The 16,420-nt window shown below is 44.4% G+C and overlaps 1 protein-coding gene across 1 annotated transcript in view; it reads left to right on the top strand.

Annotated features, from left to right (window-relative positions):
* Positions 1-16,420, top strand: part of csmd2 (CUB and Sushi multiple domains 2) — a 1,856,113-nt gene that overhangs the window by 1,671,115 nt on the left and 168,578 nt on the right. The window contains exons 46-47 of the mRNA XM_078566065.1: positions 2,631-2,711; positions 7,650-7,763. Coding sequence (XP_078422191.1) covers positions 2,631-2,711; positions 7,650-7,763 — 195 coding nt within the window. The remainder of the gene's footprint in view (positions 1-2,630; positions 2,712-7,649; positions 7,764-16,420) is intronic.

Here is a 16,420-nt window from a genome sequence, read left to right on the forward strand (position 1 = left end):
TAACACATCCATTTGGCTGTGCTTTTTGCTATTGCTACCAAAGTCAAAGATATTACATTGGAGATAACTGAGTATCGCACTGGGTTTGAAAGTGGTTCTTTCTTCTTTAGGATTTAATTTGAATTGTGCCTGACTGACAGGATAAAATCCCCCTGTCTCTGAATGCTTTAACATTCCTAAACGAAAAGAGTTCAGGCAGTGTCAACTCAGTTCCTAGTGGGTGTGAACCATCAGCTCAAAGCTGCTGATAATTAGCCACTAACTGGCAATAAACTGGCAGCTTCATCCAGGAAGGCCATTAGGATGGCTGATGTGGAAAATATAAAAATAACACTGGTGCAGTAAGGGGTGTTTTCCAAGACTTGCTTGAGATGTATAATTGGGAATTGTGTCAAAGGAGTTAAAATGACAATTTTAATTAATTCTGTGCATGACCAAAGACTGCTTGATGCTAACTTTTGAGTCCAAAGACTGAAGGATTATTGCTGGATACATTCTTTATTCCAGCAAGCCACAAGGAATCAGCAAGACTTCCAAATAAATAAGCATTTCAGAGGGTACGAGAAACCCAACCAAAGCGTTCACACAGATATCTTATAACAAGCTACTGGAATTTCTGCTGTTGTTCTATATTACAATCTAGAAAAAATGTGTACATTTGAGCTTGAAAAAACACCGTTGCTTCATGCCAAATAATTTAAATAAGTTATCACTTTTGGTATGTTTTTGGCTTTCTCTCAATGCCTTTACTCATATGATTGGCTGGTTTCTTGAGAATTAAATTGGTCAAAGCAAGCAAGAATTGTGTGTTGGCAAAAATCAAATTAAGACACATTCTAGGGACCCCAGATCATCCACAAGATTTTTCAGTGCCAATGCATAAACCAGCATAAAAATTACAATGTAGTGCCCCAAACTCCATTACCAAGGATGTTTACATAAGTATAACATAGAAGGAAAGAAATTAGACAATTTAAATAGCATTTAAATGGTCATCCAAATGATTACAATAATCCACCAAGCACCATACATTGGGGTTGAAATGGAAGCCAGGGAAACTGGCTGCACTTGTGACAGGATGAAGGGAGGCAGGAGGCAAACATTGCTTAGCATCTTTGCCAAATGACTCGCCAACTTTCTTCCTGCTCCTAAAACTCATGGCTTATGTGTTTTGGTTTCCTCCATAGTCTATCCTTGCCATAATTATAACCTTATCCACAAAAGGCTTCTTCATTGTAAATTGCATCTTGGCCTTTACCTCTGCAGTGGTATCATTTGCAGCCGTTTGTCCATCTCTGATCTAAGTCCCTACAACTGCATATTCCAAATAGTCACCCATTTGATTATTCCTAGCCTGGAGGTCATTAGGAAACTGCGATTCATGATTGGGTGGGATGGAGAATTAGCTGCCTCATGTTGGAAGATGTCATGGGCTGCAACACAAACCCTCTACCTATGTTGAACCTTAAGGTTAAAATCTCAGAGACACAAAGAAAGGTTGGAGGCCCTCATTGCTTAAAACTATTCGAAAGTCAAATTTGATTTTAGCAGTTACACAAAATCGGCGAGAGTGAATCGGTAGACTGTTTTACATCCCATCAGATTTTTCATTTTCCATTGAAGAAGGTCTAGAATTCCATCCCCAAACCTCCCTGCCTCTCCTCTCTCTCTCTTCCAATAAGATGCTCTTTAAAATGAGCAAGCTTTTAGCTACCTGCCTGAATATCTCCTCTAGCCTGATGCCCAATGTTGGTTGATTACACTTCTGTAAAGCATCTTTGGACATTTTACTACATTAAAGGTGCTATATAAATGGTGGTTGTTGTTATTTAGGTGGAATGGGTTTATTACAATGAAATAAAATGGGTCCTGTTGCTGAGGTGCTCTGCAGAATGTGGGTCATATTGCCCTCCCCCCCAACCACCACCGAGATTGCTCATTTGTATCCTGTTGTGTGATGTTCTAAAGAGCTCTTCCTGCACTCATACATTGCTGAGGCTTTACTGGAGATCACACTTCTCCCTGTATTTCCTTTTATGCCTGTCTCACCTCTCCCTGCTTGTTTGCCTGTTCTTTTCCCCAACCTGACTCCCTTGTCTCTCTGCCAGCAGATGTGTCTTTGTAAATAGTTGTTGGTGCTGACACAGTCCAAGTCAGGATCATTTGCAAATATCCCAGACAGCCCTGAACCTTATTCTCACTTGTAAGGAATAAATTAATATGACATTTTAATCGGGATTGGTAGGCACCATGTTCCAAGAAAGTTTCTCTCACTGCAACAGCGAAAGATCCAGCTGATAATGACAAGGGTAAATTGAGTAAAAGGATAAGTAGCTGATATGGGAGAGGAAACATGGAGCATGGTGAAGTGGAATCTTTTAGACTTAGGTTTTTCTTTACATTTATTGAATCCCTTTTAAGGTGAAACGGGTTGCATGGTGCTCAAAATTTCTGGCAATGTCCCTCCTCAAAGCTCTTAAGTAATTAAGTAATATAAAACACCTTAAAAACTCGTCCACTTCCTCAGGATGACCTTTTCATGCCTTAAGAACAGCCTATAATTTAAGGGTGGGTGAGATGTAGTAATTGTAACTTTAACATTAATTACTGTCATTCTTGTTGTTTCACAGCCTATCAGCTGAGGAAATGTCGTCCTCCTATCTCTGTGCCAAATGCTGAAATATTCACTGAAGACGAAGAGTTTGAAATCGGTAATTGTGTTAACTATTTTCGGTGTCATTAATCACATCACTGATTTGAAGAGAGTCCCGTTTCATTAACACATTTCATTTGTCACTCAAGAGTGAAAATACAAGGTTTGGCTCAACTCTCAAACTTCACAATAACCTGGAAGCTTCAGTTCAATTAGGGCTGAAGTATTTGATGATCTCTTCATTTAGTTGCTTGCTTGGAGATCCAGGCCCCAAATATCTATCGTTTTTTTGACCCTAGTATAAATGCCTGAACGAGAAGACCATGAACAGAGCAGAGGATGCCTGCCCTGAGGAGAAATGTTGAGGATTCCTTGGAAACATGGGCACTGCCCCCATCAGCCCCCTTCATAAGAGCGCAAATAAAAGCACAAAAACATTAATGTAAAATTTCTGAGCTTTAGGCCATGTTGTAATTGGCATGATGATAGCTGATTGTGTGTGTGTGTGGTCTTGAGTATTAAATACTACACCGTACTCGCATGCGATACTGTAAGGTACACTGTGTGCTTCGTATGGGGTCAGCTGACCTGGGGATTGAAGGTCAGGTAACACAGGTTTGGGGGTTAGCCAGCAGAGCAGATTAAATGATGGTGTTCTTGAAGTTATATCTGTCGCGTCGAGTGTTGTTGTTCTTTCAGCCTGGGATGTGACATTGGCAACGAGGATAAATATGGAGATGTTTAGGTTTATGTTGTGGCATTTGCTGGAGCAGTCTGCAATCTGAGAAATTGAGCTGTTTGATGCAATGGGTGATACCAGTACTGTCAGGGTGAATTGAAAAACATGGCTGCATGAGTTCTAAGAGTATGCTGACAGTCACAGTCTATTTTGGACGGGGCAAATGGGCAACAGGAAGCACAGTGACAGGCCTTATTGTTGCTCAATGTGGGTGCTTCGGAGAGGGAGACTTTCACAACATTGCCTGACATGGGAGAAAGGGTGGATTATGAACATGTAGTGAAAACTTTGAAGGACCATTATGTTGTGACGCCAAATGCCCCATTCCAGAGGCATGTTTTCTGTCAGATGAGACAGAAACAGGGGATAACAGTAGCCTAATTTGTGACCTATTTGAGGCAGGCATCAGCTGGATGCAGTTGTGTTGTGATGGATCTGAATAACCAGATAATGGATCAGTGGTCTAACACTGAAAGCCAGATAAGTTGAGGGGTAAGCTGCTGGGAAATTGGGTGACACTTCAAAAATAGCAGCTGGATGGATAATTTCACAGCACAAATTTCAGTCCCATCTCTGTCATTGGCACAACAAAAGTTGATGTTAACTGAGTGGCACAAAATAACCCAGATACATGTAAATATAAACAGCAAAAATCTTTGAATGTTTCAGCTGTGGCAATTTGGGCACTACAGAAAAGATGCCTGATGCTCTTCCAACAGAAAGATATGTTGAAAAGATCAATTTTCCAAGAAGTGCAGAAGCAAAGCTGAACTGACTGGCAAGCCACATAAAGAAAAGAGCAATTAACTTAGTACAACTGTGAGAGAGGTTGAAGCTGATGCAGGGAATGACAGTGCTGTCATTGACAGAGCACTGTGGAGAAACTGAAGACAAAGGGAATCAAGTACCCATCTTGAAATGTGTCAAAGCTCTATCCTTATACATTGAAAAGCCCACTTTAACCTGTTGGATGCTTCAATGCGGATGTGGGAGCTGGGCATCGGGATGTAGAGGTAGAATTTGTAGTGATTGCTGAGGATGGTGAGCCTCTTCTGAGTTTCAGAGAAACTGCCCAAGCCTTGGGGCTGCCACACACCGGATTGAAAGTGAATTCGGTGAAATCCTATGTGAAGCTTAGAGAGGAATTTGGACCAGTGTTTCAAAGAATTGGAAAGTTACACAACCCCCAAGTGATATTAACCATTGATGAGAATGTGAAAGCTGTAGCTCAGCCTGTATGCAGAACACCTTTTGGTCTGAGAGGGAAATTTGCGGCAAAGATCGAGAAACTGATCCACCAAGACATCATGGAGCCAATTGAGGGGCTGACAATGTGGGCGTGCCCTGTTGTGGTTGTGCCTAAATCAAATCTGTGTTGATATGTAACTGGTGAATGAAACAGTAGTGAGAGAACATCACCCAATTCCCACTATGGACAAAGTCTTTCAAGAGTTGTCAACAAGCAAGCTAGTTTCCAAATTAGACTTAAGGCGGGGACATCACCAGCTGGAGCTTCATCCTGATTCGAGGAAGGTGACAACCTTTGTCACTCAATGGGCCTTTGCAGATTACATGCAAGTCACAGGCGTTCACCATCACAGAGTGAGTCCTAAATGGCCACAGGCAAATGGGGAAATGGAACGACAAAACCAATCCTCAGAGAAACGGATGAGGATTTCTCAGGCTGAGAGAAAGATTGGAAGGAGACGTTGCTGTCATATGTGGCCATTGTATAGAGCAACTCTGCTCACTTTGACAGGAAAGAGCCCAGCTGAGTTGCTATTTGGACTCAAAATACACACAAAGGTGTCAGAGCTGAGGAACATCTGTGTTCATCAGAAGGTTCGAGATCATGATGCAGGGAAAAAGGATGCTGCTAAGTTTAATGCAGACCATAGAAGGGAAGCTAGACAGTCTGATGTGGTGCCAGATGATGAAGTACTGCTGAGATGGGAGAGTCCAAGTAAGATGGATACACAATTTTACCCCAAGCCATCATCACCAAGAACAGAAACAGTGTGACTGTGCAGTCGTCAGGAGGAGACTGTATGACTGAGATTCTTCATGTGTCAAGAAGTATCATGGTGACAAAGACACAGCAGCAGATGAACCAGATGTAGGGGCTGAGGCAAAGCTACATCCAGCGATCCAGAAGTCCAAGCCAGCGATGCTGATGGCAGACAGACAGCTTGCCACCTAGAGGGGGAAACATTGGTTCCAGAGGGGATGACAACCCTTCCTGATCCTGATGCGATGACCAGAGTTCCGGAGACAGCAGGCAGGCAAAATGATATGCAGATTTTGTGAGATTTAGCGACAGAACATGAAGTTGGAAATAGCAGTTCCAGAAAGTGAAATACCGAACAAAAGACTGAAACTATTTTGGATTGTGACGCACTGAATTTACCTGACATTTGTAATTGAAGAAATTTATTTACTCAGGTGAGTTGGGGAGATAATGATTTGTTAAGTTTGTTTGCAAAATTTATTGCAGTATGTTTAGTAAGGGATGGAGTCGCTATATGCACCAAGCAGAAAAATCATGGACCTGTTTTGCTCTAATAAGGGAGGGAGTCGCTATATGCACCAAGCAGAAAAATCATGGACCTGTTTTGCTCTAATAAGGGAGGGATGTCATCATGATAGCTGACTGTGTGTGTGGACTTGTGTATTAGATACTATGCAGTACTCTGATAAGATACATTAAGGTACACTCTGTACTACATATGGGGTCACCTGATCTGAGGGTGGAAGTCAGATAGCACATGTCCGGGAGTTAGCTAGCATGGTAGATTAAATGATGTTATCCTTGCAGTTGAATCTATAACTTTGAGTGTTATTCTTTTAGCCTGAGTTGTGACAGTAACCTTGAGCCCCAAGGTGAGATTTATGTCTGCTGGCTGGCAGGCCACTGTGGCTTTTTTCAGTGAGCAAGCAAGGAAACCCCCAGCCTGGGGGTCCATGCCCATTACTTTTTTGAATTTAATGAATCCATTGTCTGTACCAATTTACTTTCCACAGGTGTGATCAGAAATTGTGAAATATACAGGTCAAGTATCCTTTATTCGAAACCCTTGGGGCCAATTGTGTTTTGATATTCAGATATTTTCGGTTTTTGGATGTGACATTGCTCCCATGTATATGGTGGGTGTAGGCCTATTTACAATACAATAGCCTAAGCCTAGCCTAGCTATAGTCTACAAATGCTAGGTTGCCCATTTGCCAACTCTCACATACCCTACATCTTACCTGTTAACACTTATTACACCTGTAATATAACATTACATTGCTTTACTAACATGATTAAAAAACATTTAGTTTTTGAATGTGTTGATAAAGGATATTCGACTGTACTTTGTTTCACCCCTGGTTCTGATTTTCCTCTGCTGCATTGTGCGCCTGGATTATGCAAGGAGCGCAGTTTATTTTTGCTAGGTAATTTGGTCCTGGCCTTCATCAGAACTACTGCAGATCCAACAGCTTTTGTCCAGACCCCACTTCCCCTGTCCAGCATAACCCACCCCCCACCCCCGACCAGCATTGCCACTGTCTGGTGACCCCGCCCCGCCCACCGCCTCCAACGAGCCCCAGTCTCCCTTGTCCAGCACCACTCCCCCCATCACCACGCCCCTCCAGAACAGTGCCACCAAAACTCCAGTACCTCCATTGTCTGGGCCGGCACCTTCCATGTCTGATTTCCCCCAGCCACCCCCCTCTTGTTTTCCTGTTTCTCCCAACCACCACCTCCCCACATCTGGCCTCCCTTGTCTGGTTCCCCTGGCCTCCACTGGTTCCACCATTGCAGCCTCCCCTTTCTGTCTCCCTCAGCCTTCCTGGTCCTCCTCAGCACTGCCCCCCTTCTCCGCCCCGGTCAGGATCCACCAGCCCTGTCCCCATCAGCCCCCGTGACACCAGTCCAAGCCTCACCTGTCCAACCCCTGCCCTCCCCTTAACATCTCTCTCTCTCTCTCTCTCTCTGATGGCATGACTGAGATGAGAACTCTCTAAAGGAGAGACTGGGAGGAAATCATTTTTGCAAGTCCATGGTCTGCCATGTGTGAACCATGTCACACACAAATCCACAACATCATCTGGGTGAGAGGGTGAAGTCATCTGACCAGGAGAAAAGACGTTAGGATCCATTGGAAAAAAATGAGGTTGGCAGTCAGAGAAATGGACACGAGTTTCTGAGATATTCTCCACTTTCTTTGCTTTGTCTATGTGTTCTGCATTAATTCTGCTCTTTTATACACCAAGGTGATATTATCAAGTATCAATGCATTCCTGGATTTACACTGATCGGAAATGAAATATTAACATGTCGCCTGGGAACACATCTCCAGTTTGAGGGACCACCTCCATCGTGTGAAGGTACATATAGAGAAAATACCATTGAATAACAATGAATACTGCATCAGGGCTTAATTGTAGGTGCAGTTAAGTTCTACATGCAGTGTGGTTTTAGAAGTGATGTTTTCTCCTGATTGCTTGTTTTTTGTCTATTTTATTTTTAACTTATCAATTTTTGTTGTTGTTTTGCCTCTAGTAGCAGCTGCAGTTGAGTAACCCACTGGCTCACACCTGAGGCCCTTGCACAGCATCCCTGCAGTTTTACATGTGCACACTCAATGGGTTGCTCAATTCATTGATTTAAATTTGCTTCATTAATTTGGAACTAGAAAGGAACTTGAATCAAATAGTGTGAAATTTGGGAACCCCTCTCCAGTTTGAGGGACCACCTCCATGCTGTGAAGGTACATGTAGAGGAAATATCACAGAACAACAATGAATACTGCATCAGGACCTAATTGTAGGTGCAGTTAAGTTCTACATGCAGTGTGGTTCTGGAAGTTATGTTTTCTCCTCAAAGGAGGAAAAATAGACCATGGGCTGAAATTTATGTCTCTGATCAAGCATAAAATCGCATGAGTCGACATTTCCGTTATGAAATAAAATAAAAATAAAAACCTGCGGACGGCATTTTTATGAATTATATTTTCGGGGGCTTGATTGTTATTCTCGGACATTTTTTTCAGCTTCTAAACCTTTATTTAATCATTTGAAGGTCTGCAGCTCCCTGAGGCAGCTGTCTGCCTTCAGGGAGCTCTCTCGCAGCGCTCACCCACACCTGTGGTGATGCCATCGCCTGCCCACTCCTCGCCCCCACCGTGGCAGTGCTGAACTTTTCAATGCGCGGTTCACACTGGATGGTCGTTAATTGGCCAGCCAGTGTGAAATCACAGTCGGGGGCCGATCACAGTCGGCAGTCTGATTCCCGACCGCTCCCGGGCCCGCCTATCACGCCCGCCCGCCAAAGGTAAAATTCAGGCCCATGTAACTGGACTGACAGCACCATTAATGACAATGTGAGCAATGTATCCAGGCCAATGCATAGGAGGAATGACAGTACCATTGCTAATTGTGAGGAACATAACCAGTTGTGTATACAGTGGGATTAGGAGAGCTAATATTCGCAGTGAGGAGCATATCCTGCCCTTTATATAGCAGAATTACTGACACCATTGCTGCTTCTGCCAGGGTTGTATCCAGAACTGTACATAACTGGATTGACTGTGTGAGGAGTGTTTCTGGATAAGTATGTAACAGGACTGACTGTGTGAGGAGTATATCTGGATCAGTATATAACAGGACTGACTGTGGGGAGTGTACCCAGGGCTGTATCTCAGGAGGTGCAACACCTGTCCCTTTACCTCCTCCCTCCTCACCATCCCAGGCCCCAAACACTCCTTTCAGATGAAGCAGCACTTCACTTGCACTTCCCTCAATTTCATCTACTATACTCGCTGCTCCCAATGTGGTCTCCTCTACATTGGGGAGACCAAACGCAGACTGGGTGACCGCTTTGCGGAACACCTTCGTCCAATCCGCAAGCATGACCCAGACCTTCCTGTCGCTTGCCATTTCAACACACCATCCAGCTCTCATGCCCACACGTCCATCCTTGGCCTGCTGCAATGTTTCAGTGAAGCCCAACGCAAACTGGAGGAACACCACCTCATCTTCCGATTAGACACTTTACAGCCTTCTGGACTTAACAACTGAAGTTCAACAACTTCAGACCATGAACTCTCTCCTCCATCTTTACCCCTTTCTTAATCCAATTTTTTTACATTTTAATTTATTTATTCATCTTTTATCCCTTTTCTCGCACCCTCCCCTTGCCCCACAGGGTCATCTGTCACTTTATTCTGTGTTGTGCTTTCACAGAGTGCTGACCTTTGTTCTGCTATTAACACATTCTGTTATCTTACCTTTATGCCACTATCAGCACCTTCTAGTCTTTACCATTACCATTAACTCTCCCTTTGTCTTATGTCCATGATAACTTTGTCAATCCCTCCTTAGCTCCTACCTATCGTTAACCTTCTATCTTGCTCCACCTGCTCCACTCCCTCTTAAATAGTATAAAATCCATCACATTTCTACTTCTCTTTAGCTCTGAAGAGTCATACGGACTCGAAGCATTAACTTATGTCTCTCTCCACAGATGCTGCCAGACCTGCTGAGTTTTTCTAGGATTTTCTGTTTTTCTCTATATGCAGGACTAACGTGAGGAGTGTATCTGGATCAGTATATAACAGGGCTGACTGTACGAGGAGTGGATCCACATCTGTATATAACAGGACTGACTGTGTGAGGAGTGTATCTGGATCAATATATAACAGGACTGACTGTGAGGAGTTTATCCGGATCAGTATATAACAGGACTGACTGTGTGAGGAGTGTATCTGGATCAGTATATAGCAAGACTGACTGTGAGGAGTTCATCCAGATCAGTATACAACAGGACTGACTGTGAGAGGTGTGTATCCGGATCAGTACATATAAGGGTTGACTCTGTGAGGACTGTATCCGGATCAGTATATAACAGGACTGACTGTGAGAGGTGTGTATCTGGGTCTTTATAAGTTTGGTGTTGTACATGTCTGCATTGGCACTTCACCACGGTTTCTGAATGTACAAGTTGGTTGCATACTGGGATTGTTCACGTGTGGATATGATTCTAGATTATTCGCACGCTATGCCTCATAGAAGAAAAGACAGATTTGAAAGTATATTTCAGACATGCTGTCTAACATCATACTGTGTTTTATTCTTCTGTAAGGTCCCACACTGATTTTTAGTTACTTAAACTGCAAAACTGCTTTGAGCTTGCTGCCTGTATGCAAGTTAGGTCTCTGCAGCATTTGAAAACGCCACGATGAAACATAGCTATTTTATTTTCAAGTCACCTGTACATTCATAGGAATGAACAAAAGTATGACTGTCCTTCCCCTTTGACAAGGCAGGAGCCAAGACACCGCAGGGTTTGCAGTGTGCTGCGTGATGCATTGAAGAGAAAAGCATTATTCAATGCACAACATCGTCACCTATTGCCAGGAAACAAGAAATGCATGAAGAGAAAAAAATCCTGTGCTGAGCAAAAGAAAAAGCCTCAATGGAGGAAAGCTCAGGAGGAACTCGTTTTACGCACAATGGAGATTTCTCTCCATCAAGACTGTCAAAAGAGGGGAACAAACATGATGAGAGCAATGGAATCTCGAAACCTGAGTGGGAATAAAAGGAGCATTAATATTGCCAGTTATCCTTCTCAAAACACAGTTAAGGTTCAGGACTACTTTTAATGTTGTATTTTAGAGGATGGAGTGATAGCACATGGCCTTTTAACTTCTGAAGCTTAATTTAAATCCATCTCCCTCCACAGGCTATAAGAATTCTGTATAAAATGAATATGAGCTGTTGCATTTTAGTTTCTCAAAGGCACAGGGCTACAGTTCAAGAAGTTCCTTTACTCAGCACTAAATAACTAGCAGTTAAGTGTTAAAAGACAGTATAGAATTGGAAATGGGAAGTTTGCAATGATATAGTGTGAAGATAAAAGTACTATGTTGAAGAAGAGTACAAGGAGCTTTATTGCATGTCTGACTGTGGCTAATCTAATCTGGAGTGCCTGATCCTGATGGTGATTAAGTAAAAGAAGTAAAACCAAGAAGTGTTTGTTCTTTTGAGGATAAGATTTCAACAAATATATAAACAAGGCAATTAATCTACTAAAAATTGATATAGCTTAATCTCAAATGGTGTTGCAGATACATGACCTCTTTACCATTCATCTCTCTCAGCAGAAGTCTTTAGAGTTGAGCCATAATTTGATTTTGCTGATTCCCATCTCAAATGTAAGTGGTTTGTCTCAGTGGCTGATTCATTTTTTTTAAAGTATCGACTGATACAATCCATCTATTATAAAAGAACCAAGTGTTTTGAGTGAATATCATAGTGAGCTGTCATTTCCCATCAGGATCTGAAACCAGGAGGTACAGTTTCAGAATAAGAAATCTCCCATTTCAGACAGAGATGAGGAGGAATTTCTTCTCTCAAAGGGTTATTAATTGGAATTCTCTACCCCAGAGAGCAGTGGGGGCTGGTAATTCAATATGTTCAAGGGTGAGTTTGACAGATTTTTGATCTACAATTGTCAAAGAGAGGTAGATGAGAATAATGAAGAGAAAGGGAGAGAAAATGGCGGAATCTTCTGTCGGTAGATTATTTTGAGGTGTTGGACCATTTCCAGGTCCCAACTCCTCATGCCCGAACAAATTGTCAAAGGGAGTCTAAAAGGTTATGGGGAAAGGCAGGAAAGTGGAGTTGAGGCCACAGCCATGATCTTATTCAATGGTGAAGCTGGCTCAAAGGGCTGGATGGTCTACTCTGGCTCCAATTACTTATGTTCGGGCATGAGGAGTTGTGACCTGGAAATGGTCCAACGTCTCAAAATAACCTCAAAATAATGTACCAACAGAAGATTCCACCATTTTCTCTCCCTTTCTCTTCATTATTCTCATCTATCTCTCTTTTGTTCCCCCTCTCTCTTTCAGAGTGTATTCCTTTCTCTGCTGCTCTCTCCATTCTCACTTTCCCTCTCGTTTATCCTCTTGGCTGTTTCTCATCTGATGTGACTCTGTTACTTTTTTTTCTCTCTCTCTTTCTCTCTGCCTGTTGCTTTCTTTCCAAATGAATAGAGCCTCATTATTTCTAGTCTCCCAACACAACATTTTCTCATCTCTTGTATTATCTAAATTAGTCTCCCTGCACCTTCTCCATGCTCTTGACATCCTCTTTTTCTCTCTATTTTTCTTATTTCTCTACACTTTTGTGCTTATTCTCTTTCTCAAAGAGATGTAGGCAGATGTTCACCTAAATAAATGGATAGAATTTTCCGTTTTTGAAACTATGTGCAGTGGCTGGTTGGCTCTACGGCGCATATCCATATTTTAGGAATGGCGGGAAATCACACCCAATTCCACGCTTGGAAGCTAATTAATTAGGCACAGGCAAGTATCTCACTGAATCAATTGGCGTGTCGGGAGCTGATTCATCTTGCCCGCCGTTACCTGGTGGGGTCAAAGGTCTGGGCGCCATATTTAAATGCTACCGGAGCACAGCCATCTCACTCTCTCCAGCACAGCTGTCTCCAGGAGACTGTTAGAGATGTCTTTGACCCAAAAGAAGAAGCCTGCAAACCAACAGAAGAAGGCAGCACCCTGCTTAAGCCGTAACGTCCTCCAGGCCTTGGTAAGAGGAGTGTGGGCGCATAGCAATGTGTTTTACCCCAGGCTCCAGAAAGCACACTAGCCTCACCTTTCTGGCCTGGGATGCCATCGCAAAGGATGTCAGCGTGGCTGGCCAGCGCAACCAAAATGCCATTCTGTGTAAGAAAAGGATGAATGACCTCATCCGATCCGCCAAGTTAAGTTATCCTTCATCTCCCTCCAATATCAAGCCCTCATCGAGGCATCATGCACTCAAAGGTTACTCTCTTTAGGGATCTCACACAACCATTAGCAGGGGATACATATCACCACTGATTGACTCATGGAAACTTTCACATCACCATCATCCCATCTATCATGCTCCATCCTCAGCCCCTTCTGGGGAAGGCTGACCACATACAGGGGACATGCATCTTTCCCAAACTCTGCTCCATCCCTTCTCATCACACGTCTTTCTTTTGTCTTCATCCAGGGCAAATTTGCCCACAACAGAAGTGAAAGAATGCAGACCGGTGAAGGGACGGCCATCATCATAACCGTCATAGAATTCGAAGAGGATGTCGCCAAGATCGCTGGGGAAGACAGCGATTACTCCTGTGGGGAAGGGGAGATTGGATTGTCCCAGCAACATAGTATGGATCACATCTCCATCAGTTCATCACATCCTGACAATCACAATGAGTGACATGCAATCTTATATTCCTCATGCTCATCAACTAAAACTCCATTCTCTAACTCATAGGTACCAGCAGATTGGGGCCCAAAAAGGTTCCCATCTTAAGTCCCTGCCCCCAGACCACATCCAAAGAGGAAGAGGAAGAACTGTCACAGCGCTCACCCGCACCCTCCACCAGCGCAGAGACACACATCTTGGCAGGGTTCAGCTCTAGACTAGGCTCAGGCTCAACTACTGGAGAATACCTCACTGACGTGACCCTGCAGCAGTCAGAGGCAGGGACAGCCCAGGTCCCAGGCACTCGGAGGGCTGCTGGAGACCAGCAATCCACTCAGTCTCAGTCAGACGATGAGCCTCTGCGAGTGGCCGCCAACTCAATTCTGGAGATGTGACAACAGGTGGCGGAACATCAGGCAGAGATTCAGCAGTTAATCAGCAGACTAGAGTGAAGGATGCAGGAGTCCATCCGTGTTCTGTCTGATGTCATGGCTCCGACATGTGAGCACCACAAGGTCACCATAGGAAGGTTGGCGACCACCATGGACACTTTGGTCCAGCAGCTTTTGTCAGGTTTACACTGGGCCCTGCACCCCACTGCCACACACCCTGGGGGCACCAGCAAGATGTAGGCGACATGGGGACGAGGTACCTTGACCTCCCTCCAGGTGCAGCATCGCCTCTAAGAGTCAAGGCGGAGCCTTCGGGCACCCACAGGGAGGATGAGCGTCAGCCGTACACGCCGGGGGGCCTCCTCTCCGGACACTCCCAGGGTGTCCAGCCACTCAGAGTCTCCTCTGCCTGTGACCCCATCCACTCTAGCTGCTCAGGCTGAGAAGGGTGCATCTGCCCCTGAGCAGGAGACCCTTATATCCAGCACCTTCTAGACCTAGAACCACCAGAGGATGTCTGTCAAGGTCATCTCAGACATCAGGACGTAGCAGTCAGCAGGCTGCCTCCACCTCTGCTGCAGATGTCAGGACTGCACTCAGGCTTTGAGGTACGGTTAAGAAAATTAAGAAATATTGAGATCACTTTTGGGTCACGGGTGTTCTACCACTGTAAAAATATTGCACTTCTGTAAAAACATTAGCTGTTTCTGTGAATGGCTTGATCAACTGAAGATGTTGTAATTATGTACATCTTATTTCTCGTCCTCCCACTCAGTGACAGTCTCCCTCCGTGAGAGTCATATTCCTGTGATGTCAACCTCAGTGAAGATAGTCTCTGCACCCTTGTATGATGTCAGGGAGATGTGTTAAAATCTTTATTAGAAAAGTGTGATTTATGCATTTCTAACCTTTCTTCCTCACCGAAAACCTTTGTACGAGGGAAGCACATCAGCCTTGATTGATTAGCAGCACTTGTGTGTCCCAAGTGGCAGTAGAAAAGGACAAGACATAGATGCGAGGAGGAGATCCCGAGCCATGTCTTCAACTCACTGTCTGCTATAGTTTCTTAATCATGTGATGAGGGCTGTTTCAAGTCACTTCTCACATCGCTCTCATTGTTGAGTGCACTCTCACTTCCCAGAGCGAATGCATGCAGAAGGCACAATGGACCTTTGTGGAGATCATGGTCTGGTGAATCATGAGGCCAGGACGTGCAAGTGTCAATGCTGGACAGGTTCTCAAATTGATTGGTTGGAAATCCCTTGAGATGAAAGGGAATGGCATCGAGGGCCGGGAGGACTGTGACCATCTCTCCTTGCTTGCAATTTACTCCCCCTGGAACCTGGCAGCGTTTAAAGTGTTATGGGCACATCACACACATCTTGCTTCTTGTATAGCTTCATCGCTTTCAAAGTGACCCTCATCACCACCTTGAGGTTTCTGGGCCTCCTGATCTTCATCCTCCTCCATTTCACCCTCTGGCAAGGGATCAGCTTTTTGCATTGCTAGGTTGTGAAGGGTGCAACACAAAGTGATGATGCATGAAACCCCACGGGAATGTACTGTAGTGCACCACCTGAGCAGTCCAAACGTCTGAAGCGCTTCTTCAGAATCCCAATGGTTTACTCTATTAGGGTGCGTGTGGAGCTGTGAGCAGTATTGTACCTTTCCTTGGAATGACTGAGGGCAATGCACCGGTGTCATCAGCCAGCGTTTCAGTGGGTACCCCTTATCCTGAAGCAGCCATCCCTGCCGATGTTCAGGCTCTTTGAAAACCTCAAACATCTGGGAGTGACTCAGAATGTATGAGTCATGCCAACTCCCACGGTACTTGGCACAAACGTGCAGTACGTGCTTCCGATGATCACACACTAGTTGTACATGAATGGAATGGTAGCCTTTAAGCTTTATAAACATTATGGGTTTCTGCCAAGGAGTCCTCAAAGCCACATGGGTACAGCCGATTGCACCCTGTACTCTTGGGAAGGCTGAGATGGTCGTGGAGCTGGTGAATATTGCAGACTGGCTATCTTTGTCCAGAGGAAATCTCACATAGTGATGTGCCTTGCTGTAAATGGCATCTGTGACCTCCTTTAGCCTCTATGTGTTGTGGACTGCGAGGTGCCACACATGTGCCCTCTGGCTCCCTGGAATGACCCACAGGCAAAGAAATTGAGCGTGGCGGTCACCTTTAAAGCCACAGGCAGGTGATGCCCTCCAACTCCACGGGGCATCAGATCTTCAAGAAGAATGTGGTATATGTGATCTACCAGAGCTCGGTACAAGCGCAGACGTACCCGACATTGTCTCTCACTTATTTGTAAATAGGAGAGCCTTCCTCAGTATTCCCTTGGTCTGGTGATTCGCCTCCGTTGCCTGGGTCTGCCCTCC

This window comes from Cetorhinus maximus, chromosome 21, assembly GCF_964194155.1.
Source record: "Cetorhinus maximus chromosome 21, sCetMax3.hap1.1, whole genome shotgun sequence".
In the NCBI taxonomy this organism is placed as follows: domain Eukaryota; kingdom Metazoa; phylum Chordata; class Chondrichthyes; order Lamniformes; family Cetorhinidae; genus Cetorhinus; species Cetorhinus maximus.